Source organism: Arvicanthis niloticus, chromosome 17, assembly GCF_011762505.2.
Source record: "Arvicanthis niloticus isolate mArvNil1 chromosome 17, mArvNil1.pat.X, whole genome shotgun sequence".
Classification (NCBI taxonomy): Eukaryota; Metazoa; Chordata; class Mammalia; order Rodentia; family Muridae; genus Arvicanthis; species Arvicanthis niloticus.
Window position 1 is genome coordinate 45,135,759 of NC_047674.1, and position 11,593 is coordinate 45,147,351.

The 11,593-nt window shown below is 42.1% G+C and overlaps 1 protein-coding gene across 1 annotated transcript; it reads left to right on the forward strand.

Moving 5' to 3' along the window:
- Window positions 1-1,054: 1,054 nt before the first annotated feature.
- Il17f (interleukin 17F) lies at window positions 1,055-7,442 on the forward strand. Its single transcript, XM_034521940.2, has 3 exons — window positions 1,055-1,081; window positions 5,598-5,818; window positions 7,175-7,442. The coding sequence occupies exons 1-3, from the start codon at window positions 1,055-1,057 to the stop codon at window positions 7,410-7,412; spliced, it is 486 nt and encodes a 161-aa protein (XP_034377831.1). The 3' UTR covers window positions 7,413-7,442.
- The last annotated feature ends 4,151 nt before the right edge of the window (window positions 7,443-11,593 follow it).

The following is an 11,593-nucleotide window of genomic DNA, read 5'->3' on the forward strand; positions in this document are numbered from 1 at the left end:
CCTGGTCTACAAAGGGAGTTCTAGGACAGATAAGACTACACAGAGAAACCTTGTCTAGAAAAATGAACAAAATGACAACCAGAAAACCAACAAAAGTTTATTGTTATAGATTTTTATACATGAATATATTGCTTTGATCAAGTCCCTATATTTGGGGAAGCTTTGTTTTGTAGATTGACACAGAGATTTACAACGTGTAGAAGTTTTACCTGATCAAAAGTGAGATCTTTAAGAGGGAAAGTGCTGGTGTTTTTGAGGAAGGGAGAATGAAATTGTTTCCCTAGCATAAATGGATGTTCTTAACAAATGTTTAATGCCAGGATCTAAGATGAGACAAATGATTTTTTTTTTCTTTTTCTTTTCTATTTCTTTTTCTTTTTTGCAAGTCTACAAACTGCACAGGAACATTTAAACTTTCTGTTTACTAATTCACTTTGAGATAGCCAAGGTAATAGCCACTTATATCTTCTGAATGGCACAGTAGGGGTCCTGTCATAGGGTTAAAATAATTAGTTTAGGGAAACCACAAAATGCCCCTGGGGATGTTATTTCTGAATCTCTCACTGACATCACTCATTTCTCTCATGTTCTTTTCCCATCCACAGTGTTTAAAACCAAGTCTTGGCAAGGATGACTTACCCCCATTCATTGGATTCTGTTGCGTGACCTAAAAGTAGAACCCACAGTTCGTGACAAGAGTGTTGCTTTGTGGAAGAATTAAAGATCGTGACAGTAATCTGTGACTTGGCTCATATCTGCAGTAAAGGTAATGGGAGTAGAAGTGGGTGGGGTTAGAGGGGAGGGAAGATCTGGTCCATTTTCCGTCATCTCTCTTTAGGGTCCCCCTTTGATTCCCCTTCAGGAAGTGGAGTAGAAACCCTGCATTCGTCAGTAACTCTGGGTCAACCACAACTTACAGTCAGTAAGGAGGTCAGTGGAAACAGGGACAGTGATTGCTATAAAACCGACAGGTACTGTCGTTTGACATACCCTGGGAGATATACTCAGAAGAAAGTACTTCCTGAGTGAAGAAGCAGCCACCGGGGAAACCAGCATGAAGGGCACCTGTCAAACAGCCATGGTGAGTAGCAGGTCTAAGCTTTAAGAAAGGTAGAATCCTAAGGCTTTATAGCTTCCTTCTTGGAGTCTTTTGTGAATTAGTCCTTTAAAAAGTGAAATTAAGTTTAATTTTGATTTGTCTGGTGGAGAAAAAAAAAGAGAAGAAAAGAAAAGAATAAAAGCCAACATCAATGGAAAAGTTAGAAAGGAGGAAAGCATATGATCTTACCTGATAGATTTTGCTCAGGTGGGTTAGTGTGCGCATCTGGTTATCACCAGGGATCATCGTGGTCTCTCTTATCTACTCATTATAGACTTAGGTTGTCCTAAAACAAGAGCCAGGCCAAGCTTTGTGTGTGTGTGTGTGTGTGTGTGTGTATTCCAAGGAAGGAATATATGTGTAATATCACCTTATATTGCATATAATAATATAAATATACATTAGATATTAATATATAATATACATCCCAAAGAAGCAGAGAATCCATGGTTTGGTTTTTCGAAGATAATTTGGATGGAGGAAGAAGAATGACCTAGTGTTAAACTTTTGATCAGCTCCTGGAGAAGCTTCTTATGTCTTTGATAACTAATTAATTAATTAAAACCTAGGAAGGGTTTAATATAGGGGGACACGGACCAAACTTAGGTAATTGCACACTGTGTTACTGGTTTTGACAGTCCTCTGATTTTCCTTGGATAAGTCTTGAGACCTCAAAGAGCATGGCTTTTTATAAATGGTTCATGCTTTCTGATAATGATGATATTCCTTTTAATTATTTGTATGTTATTATAGGGATTACAATAAACCACCAAATTACAGTATTTGGGGACATAGGTTTTGAAGTCAGACAAATTTGGCTCTCCTACCTGCTAAGTGTGGAATTTGGTGTTGGTCGTCTCCCTTTGTGAATTTTAATTCCTCCACCTGTTCTCAGCAGCAGCAAAATTATGGTGTCTCCCTTTTGGAGACACCTTAATTTCTCAATGGAGAAACCAAGCATTTTGGGGGAAGGAACTAATTGTTATACTGATATGAATCTAGACTTGTAAGGTAAATCATATACACTTAGATTTTAGTTAATTTGGACACTGTAATTTGCTATAAGAGGTAAAGGTAGAAAGAGTATATACATGTTAATTCTTAATATTATTGTTTTTGCTTTTTTTGAGACAAGATTTTCCTATGGGGACCATGCTAGTCTTGAGTTTGCTATGTGGGCTCAGACTGGTCTGGAACTGGTGACTTTTTTGTCTTGCTCTATTGGAGTGTTGGAATTGCAGGAGTGTTTCACCAAGCCTGGCTCAGGGTTTTTATTATTACCTCTTAGACCCGCATCAACACACAGGAATAGAACATGAATTTTCCTCATTACATGGTAAAAAGAAGCTCAGTCATCTGGTTTTCATTTGCTGTCACTTAGTGTAATGCTAATATAACATATTGCTAATATAATAATACTTGAGACCTGCATCTAGATTTTCTGGCTCCCAACAACAGTATGTTTATCTGTGGAAGATCAAGAGGCAAGAATCTCAACCTAATGCCATTGTATCCAAGCAAATCCTTGGGGTAGTTTAATGCTCCAAACCATTACTATTTCTTTTGGTGAAAAAAAAAAAATCAGTTGGATTGTCAGCAAGAAGCATGGCAGTGCAAAAAAAAAAAAGTGTTGAAATGAGATTATGAGTTAGGAGGGGCAAGCAGAGAAGACACACTCTGTGGGTGACTGAGGTAAATGTGGATGGAGCTTGGAGCTGAGCAGTCCCTGTCACCCATTCCTGTGTAGGGAGGTTGCAGACTACAGGTAAGGTAAGGGCAAGTGTGCAGAAGTTCTCTCAGCTGTGAGCACAGCAGAGTAATGTGCAAACCTAAGCTGGGCAGGTTCATAGTCTATGTCTGACCACCTTCAGTTTCAATATCTCCTAGCTTTTTCCCATTCTACAGGACATAAACCATGCCTATTAATCCCCATTAAAGGTGGGATTTAAACCTGTAAAAATGCTCCCAACTTTCCTGGGAAGATGTGTTGTTTGTATTGTTCTTCAGACTCAGCACCAACCTTATCAGAGCTCCAACCGCCCCCCCCCCCCCCAAAAAAAAAAGACACTGTCACAAAGCAAGCAGTGATTTGTGGCTTTCAATACCTCTGCCTTTCCGATACAGTGCACGGAGTGTTTAGAATTCTTGGTTCTTGTAATGAGACACAGTGAAGACTAATGTGGAGAATAGTAATAACCTTCAGTGGCTGTGGCCAAGCTTTGTCATAGAAGGTGGAGTCTGTCCATTGGCACAGAGAGGCTGGGGAACCCTGCCAGGTTGTTTATTGCCTCTCCGACCTTAATCCTTGGCCTAGCTGATTAGATAATTAGAACGAGTTTTGTACTTTAATTTTGTACCTGTTTGTTGAATCTAGTAGAGAGGTATGAAAACACTTTCTAAAATACTCTAAGAATATTTAGCTATTAATAATGAAACATAATGAGTTGTCAGGAGCGTGGTAGTTGTCTTACTTATTTTTCTATTGCTGTGATAAGACACCGTAACCAAGGCAACATATTATAGGAACTGTTTAATTTGGGGCTTACAGTTCCTGAGGGTTAAACTCCGAAATCATCATGGCTGGAGGCCGGAAGGTAGGCGTGGTGCTGGAGAAGTAGCTGGGAGTTCACATTTTATGACATAACCACGAGACAGAAAGAACTAACTGGGAATGATGAAAGCCCTTAGACATTTCAAAGCCCACCCCAGTGACACACCTCCTCCAAGAAGACCACACCTCCTACTCTTTCCAAACAATTCTAACTGGTGGGGGGCGGGCAAGCATTCACACATATGAGCCTCTGGGGGTGGATTCTCAGTCCAATAACCTAATCACATAACCCCAAACTATAGTGACTTTCAGTCCTGATAATTAAAATTAGAAGTGAACAAATAAGCATGACATACAAGAGGAAAGAGAAGACTCCGGAGGAGCAATTTTACTTAAGAAACCTAAAGAAGTGGTTGATAGATGTGTGACTATGTTTTCTAACCATCAAAGCATCTGTGAAGACTGCATTTCACATCCATCTCATGCACAGGGTAACATCAATACACTGCCAACCGTTGTTACCCGTCTCAAACTACTGCATGCTTACAGGGCGCTTTGGGATTTACGAGGCTGTAGGAAATTTAATCACTGTGGGTTGAGTCCTGTAATTCAGTTACAGACCCCACACAGTTGACTCTAGAAACAATGCCCCATACCACAACACTGTGGCCTCAAGGACTAGCTATTGAGTGAATGAATGACTTCCGAGTTGCATATGGCTACTGATTATCTGGAGACAAATCTGTCTCGTCCTGCATCTTGCTTTCAATGTATTATCAGTGATCAAGGTAGAGCAGGTTGACCCCATGACCTCTTAGTTTATTCAGGACATTTCTTGCCTGCAGTATGTAGAAAAGAACAGGCAAGTCGTTAAATTCAACATGCACAGTCACTTTCCCGACCTACAACAGTGTGAAGCTGAACAACATGGAGCCCAGAAATGAAAAGCTCAGTTTTAGGTCTTCTGCCTTACTGTGGGCTTTGTTCTCCCCCAGTTAAGGTGTGAGCAGGGATGGCAAAGGATGTCTGCGGCCAAGGGAAGCTGTTGAGATGTTAGCTCTTCTTGTGGTTAGATCTTCACAGTGAGCACTTTCTTTGTGTGTGCTTGTAACAGCAGATAAACTGATCAGTGTTAGTATAGAGAAGATATATCCTAGAGCTAAAAGAATACGCCAGGCGTCATTAGTGCCCCTGCTTTTTTCAATTAGCATGGGAAATGGAATTTTGCTGTGCTTGGCTTCGCATAATCCTTTTACTCAATGAGCGTGGCATAACTATATTGTTTAATTTAATGGGGCCGCCCTGCTCATTCACTCACCTGCTCGCTCTCTTATTCATTCAGAAAGTTTTCATGGAACACCCTTGCTGTGCATATGTTCTCGCAGGAAGTTTTACTCTCACAGGTCTGAGTCTGGTATGAACACAGATACTGCATTTTTAGAGAACATAAAAAAAAATGCTTCTTGAGTGATCCATGCTAAAATGTTTATTATTTAATGTTGATAAATATACCCTAAAAAATATTTATTTTATGTATATGAGCACACTGTCTCTGTCTTCAGACACACCAGAAGAAGGGGCATCAGATCCCATTACAGATGGTTGTGAGCCACCACATGGTTGCTGGGAATTGAACTCAGGACCTCTGGAAGAGCAGTCAGTGCTCTTAACTCTGAAGCCATCCCTCAACCCCAATAAATATACTTCTAATTGAGTTACATGTGGGGCCTTGAGAAAGGCTTTGAGGAATATAAGGCTGGAGATAAAGTCAAGAGGGCTTTAATCACTACCCTTTCTGTTTGCACGCTGATAACATTAAACATGACAGTTCTCATTGCTTGTGAACCATAGAAAAAAAGAAACATTGATCGTGAAAAGTGACCCAATAGAGTTCAGGTACACTGCCCACCACCAGGGCTCTAACCTATGGTCATCTCTATTTTCCAGGTTAAGACTTTGCTACTGTTGATGATGGGACTCACCATCCTGAGGGAGGTAGCAGCTCGGAAGAATCCCAAAGCAGGGGTTCCTGCCTTGCAGAAGGCTGGGAATTGCCCTCCCCTGGAGGATAACAGTGTGAGAGTTGACATTCGCATCTTCAATCAGAACCAGGGTATTTCTGTCCCACATGACTTCCAGAACCGCTCCAGCTCTCCTTGGGATTACAAGTAAGTCACGGAAGAGAGATATGCATATTGAATGAGAGATATACATTGAAAAGAATGTGCTAAACCAAATGTAATGGTGAATGCCTTTAATCTCAGCACTTAAGAGGCAGGCTCACCAGATCTCTAATTTCAAGGCCAGCCTGGTCTACAGAAGGAGTTCTAGGATAGCCAGAGATACCTGGTTGAAACCTTATCTTAAAAAAAAAATAAAAAAACAACAAAAGAAAAGAAAGAAAAATGTGCTATATTATTTTGATTACAAAGCCTCATTCTTATTAGTATTCAGGACTCACGTTCACTTGTTTTTTTTTTTTTTTTTTTTTTTTTCCCTGAGATAGAGGTTTCACTCTTCAGCCCAGGTTGCCCGAAACTTTCGAGGTAGCTGAGGCTAGCCTCAGATACATGGTTATCCTTTTGCCCCAGCCTTCTGAGTTCTGGGATTATAGGTATGAGCCACCATGCCTGACTTCACATTCATCATTTCCAATAGAAGTTGCACCTTTCCCACAAACTCAGTTTGTTCTTTTTTTTTCTTGCCTTTGGGTCACCTATGTGATTGGAAGTCTCAATATTTTTTTTCATCCTACATTCTTATCATTGCGTGAGGATAGTGGAAATGAGGAGTCAGTTTAGCGATCTACCGATTAGATGTTTCCTTTTGAGTAGGGAGGGTGAGGCAGGATTTGGAAGAGAAGTCAGCTTGGGAAATAGATGTCAGCTTATAGAGCAGAGTCTTGTGATTTTCGTCTTAAGATCTAGGTCCTGGGAACACTCAGCACCCACCAATAGTCTTCAAATACATTGATAAAAACAGATTCTTGGGACAAAGCAGTGGTTTGGGGCTGATGCATAGCTCTCTTCTTGAGAGGCTTGTGCACCGTGGCAAACTGGCTTGGCTGCCCGTCTTCAGCCAGAGGGGAGTATCAAGAGAGAAACCGTGAGAGGCTCTGGGTTCACAGACCTCGAAGGCTTTGATTTTGTTTTCCAAGCAGTGAACTTTGTGCATTATACTTTGGGAGACCTAATAGTAATGTTCAATCTCTGTTTAAAGGACAAGTAATTATACCAATACAAATAAAATGTCGACCTAAGAATAACCAAACCCTAGCATTATGGGGTTACTCTGTATGCATTCAAACCATGTGATATCCCCAACCGTCCTCTGAGAGAATGATATGAGAGAAACCCCCTTTGATGGAGGCACCTGAGGCATAGGAAGTTACGTAATGGCTTGAGCCAAGAATTCAGAGCCTGTGCTGCTCCCCTGAAGGGAAAACCCCAGTGCTGCCGAAACCCTTCTCTCTTCCTCTCCCTGGCCTAAGCATCCTGCTTCACCATTTTTTTTTTCCCCTTCAGCATCACCCGTGATCCTCACCGGTTCCCCTCAGAGATCGCTGAGGCCCAGTGCAGACACTCAGGTTGCATCAATGCCCAGGGACAGGAAGACAGCTCCATGAACTCTGTCGCCATCAAGCAAGAAATCCTGGTCCTTCGAAGGGAGCCCCAGGGCTGTTCTAATTCCTTCAGGTTGGAGAAGATGCTTGTAAAAGTTGGCTGTACCTGCGTCACGCCCATTGTCCACCGCGCGGCCTGACAAAGCTGGGTACCAAACTCAGCTGAAGACACTGTGGAAAAGCCTCCTTTTATCCAGCGCTCTGTGTGAAGCCCGATCTTTAAGTCTTTATGCTTTCTAGGCCTCTCAGTAGGGTGTGCATGGCGTTCTTGACGCTCTGTAATAGATATAGCTTTAACTTTTAGGCTTGCTTTAGAATTGTTATCAGTCCTGGTGTGTTCCATATGCCTTAAAATCCCGAAAATGAAAGTGAATTAAGGTACCCTTGGCCCAGTCTCTTTATGTTAGATGGTGACCACATTTCTTGTCTGTCAATACAGTCACTTGGATGCAGAATCATTCTTGTAGAGTTCAATGAAATGATCATATTTCTGATGGAAAGAAAACATAGTCAGAATGTATACAAGGAGGCCTGTGTAGCAGGGGCAGGGTTAGCAAGGATGAAGCAAACGTGGTGTGTGTGTCTTTAGAAAAAAAAAATTGGTAAATATAAATGAGGTTGGCATAAACCATTACATATTTATATCTGTAGGGGAATTATACATATATTTATGACCTGACGATTATATAAAAATTTAGTAGAAAATGAATATATCCATTAATTATGTAATAAAATATTTTTAATTCAAAAAATATTAGGAGTCTGTGCTGGCTAGTTTCTGTTAACTTGGTATCAACTTGAGCCACCTGGCAAGAGGAATTGGCAAGAGGAACTCAGATGGCGAATTGCCCCATCAGATTGGTCTCTGGGCATGTCTAGGGGGCATTTTCTTGATCAATGGTTGTTATGGGAGGGCCTAGCAAATGGTGGGTGGTGCTCATATGGGGAGGTGGTCCTGAGTTGTGTGAGGAAGCAGGCTGGGCAGGCCTTGGAGAGGACGCTACTGAGCAGCACCCCATCATATCTGCTTTAGGTCCTGCCGTAAGTGCCTGCCAAAGCTTCCCTCCATGATGGAACTCATTAACCAAACGAATCCTTTCCCTTCTAAGCTGCTTTTGCTCATGGTGTTTAACCTGACAACACAGAAGCCAACCGGACAAAGTATCTGCTTCTACTTTCAGCTTGAGCTCCAAGACTTTATAGCCCAGCTACTTTACAGCTCAAAATTTTGAAAGTCTATATGTGTGTCATTTGTTTCTCCCTCCTCAGAGCACCCGTGTTAGAGTTACTATTGCTATTAATGGAACTGGGGTCCCGTTACACTTAGACGGAGAGTTAAGTGAAGTGGTGCAAACGGAATTCAAGTGTGGGGCCAGCCGGTTACTCTTCCACCCTTCCGGTCACATCATGTTACAAAGCAAACACTTACTGGCTACTGTGCTAGCCACGAGAGGTACAAAGTGGAGGAAGATGTAGGCAGAAGAGCCTTAGTGGTGGCAGCAGCCATCCCCAGAACCCTGTCATTAAGGCAGGTCCCTCTGCCTCCTTTTCCCTACTTCTTGACCCTCATGGGGTCACCATGATTCTTTTGTCAGGCTCCCATGCTACTTGCTGATACACAGTGTGCAGATCGCAGGCTCTGGGGAGACTAGTGTCTCTCCTCCTGTCTTCCTTGCCTGAATATAGCACACCACATGTCTCTTTCACTGCTACCATGCTTCGAGAACATCTACATTGTTGCTGCATTTTCCACGTGTCTAAAAGTCTCTACGCTCTAGAGATAGAGGCCTTTCTCCTATCTGGGATTTGGTTTGGGGTCGGGCAGGGAGCAGGGACTTGGCCCCCTTTTCTAACTTGTACATAATCTATGACAGGCAGGATGGTTGGGCTGGCTCCCTTTACTTATTTACAAATGAATCCTGCTGCAGACAACAGTAGGGTTCATTTTGGACCCACCCAGGGTTAGCTCTGTGTGCAAGACTGCAGAAGTGACAGATGCCTGGCAAGTTCCCAAGATAACTCTGGTGATGTCAAAGAGACCTGAATTCTGAGCATCAGTTAAAAGTTGGAGAGAAAGAGATTCCTCTTGATGATAGTCTCACATGATTAAGGTCAAATAGACAACTGTAGCCCCTGATTTACCTCTCCCATTTATGAATGTAGCCTGGAGGAATTGGCTGACTTGCTCAGTGTCACACAAGCAGTTATTAGCAAGATTGGGTCTGCTGGTTCCAAGTTCAAGACCCTTACATTCAGTTTTCCAGCACTCCCATAGTGTATCTGATAAATGATGGATGGACTAGCATTAGCCATGGGAGAGGATATAGAAGTACCTCACCCTACCTCTCCCAATACATTCATTGTTCACACAGCCCCAAGAGGCTAAGCAAGCTTGCCTTCTTCGCTTGTGGGTAAAGCTGGCTGTCACCAGGAAACTGTGCATCTTGTTGTACTCACGAGGTGGCACACCGCACCCACGTGTTCTTAGATTCCTTAGCAAAGTTAGAAGAGAAAGAAATGACTGCTTTATGGGCGCATCTGTTTGCTCAGGTGATGTGCGAAACCATGGAGCAGAATGAGCGTGCTACACTCATCAGCTTTGCCAAGCTGTCTGAGAGGCGGAGTCCCCCATTTTGCCTGAAGATACAGACTAAATTGAATGCTTTAGCATTTCAAACAGAGAGTTTCCATCATAGTGTGTGGAGAGATTTCCACATAGAAACTTAAAAACACATGGCTATTTTATTTCCTTTCCTTCCCTCCCTCCCTCTCTCTCTTTGCTTGTTTGTTCCCCCCTCTTGGAGCAAGCCATTCTGGAGCTTGAACCTCTAATCCTCCTGCACCTACATCCTGAGTGCTGGGATTACAGGTATGTAACCCATGATCAGGTTAATGGGGCTTCCTGCATGATAGGCAGCCCATACATAGTTATTTATTTATTTTTATATTTAGTTATTTATAAAGGTCTTGGGTGAGAGGAAAATTAATATTGCTTCTCTGCCACCCCGTGCCCCTGTCCTAATAATGACAAATGACAAATGCAAAGACACCCTTGCACCCAACAGCGAAGTTCATTGTAATCTACTCCACTGAAAAAGCAAATAGGTTTCAGGAGTGATATGAGACCCACTGGGTAAGTATACACCTTATGAGTTGTGATATCCGTACTTTTTACTGGGTACCAGTTTTGAGTTTTGCTCAGTAGCAAAGAAGAGAATATTTTAATACAAAGAGAATGATTGTGACTCGTGTATTAAAGTGGTCTCACATGGAATATGTTGACTTCTTCCCTTAAGCTGTGTGGTTGTTATAGCAACATCAGAGACCACCAAATGATTGCTGAATGCAAGGATGCTGGAGCCAGATGCTGGGGTAAAATCTTGATCTTGAGCTTCATGCTGATGACTAGCGATGTGAGTAAGTTGTTCACACTTGCTCTGCTTGCTCTTCCTCAGTTGTAAGATGGGCAGGTCGTCAGTGTCAACCTCATAGAGGGTTTTCAAAATACTCTGTTTTAGTTTTTAAAATTCTGCATGCGTGTGGGTTTGTGCATGTCAGTGCGGTACCCATGGAGTCCAGTGTCAGATGCCCTGGAACTGGTTTGTATGGGTAGCTGTGAGCTGCCCCATGTGGGTGCTGGAAATTGAACTTTGTCTTGTGCAAGAGTGACAAGGGTTTAACTTCCCAGGCTGGAGAGATGGTTCAGCAGTTAAGAGCACTGACTGCTCTTTCAGAGGTCCCGAGTTCAATTCCCAGCAACCACATGGTGTCTCACAACCATCTGTAATGGGATCCAATGCTCTTTTCTGGTGTCTGAAAACAGCTACGATGTATTCACATACATAAAATAAGTAAATAAATCTTTTAAGAAAGCTTCTGTGTACATGTGTTTTCACATCAATAGCTTATCCTGAACAAATTACTTCTGTTTGTCAAAGTTTTCTGAACGATGAAATGGGGGTGAGAATACTATCTCCCTCCAAGGTTTGGAAGATGGATTAAAAAAGTCTTAAATGAAAAACATTCAGAGTAGGTTCCAGCTACAGCAAGCTGTTACTAGTATTGTAGGGTGCATGGATTATAACTCTTGCTTTCAAAGTTAAACGAATCAAAGCATTAAACAAAGGTGTGTTTATGCGTTGTCACAAAAATCCATAGAATTCTTCATACACTAGCTTCCTTCTGTGGTTTTGTTCTGTGCTGTTAGTAATCGACATAACACAGCCCTTTGTAGGGACTGAGGGCAAGGACCAGACTTTGTAGTGGTAACAACAGAAGTCTCCAAACCATATTTTACAACCACATTCTCATGGCTGTGAGG

Coding starts and splice junctions, on each gene's coding strand:
- Il17f (XM_034521940.2), top strand. CDS start 1,055: ATGAAGGGCACCTGTCAAACAGCCATG. Junction 1,082..5,597: donor GCACCTGTCAAACAGCCATG/GTGAGTAGCAGG, acceptor TCTATTTTCCAG/GTTAAGACTTTGCTACTGTT. Junction 5,819..7,174: donor AGCTCTCCTTGGGATTACAA/GTAAGTCACGGA, acceptor TTTCCCCTTCAG/CATCACCCGTGATCCTCACC.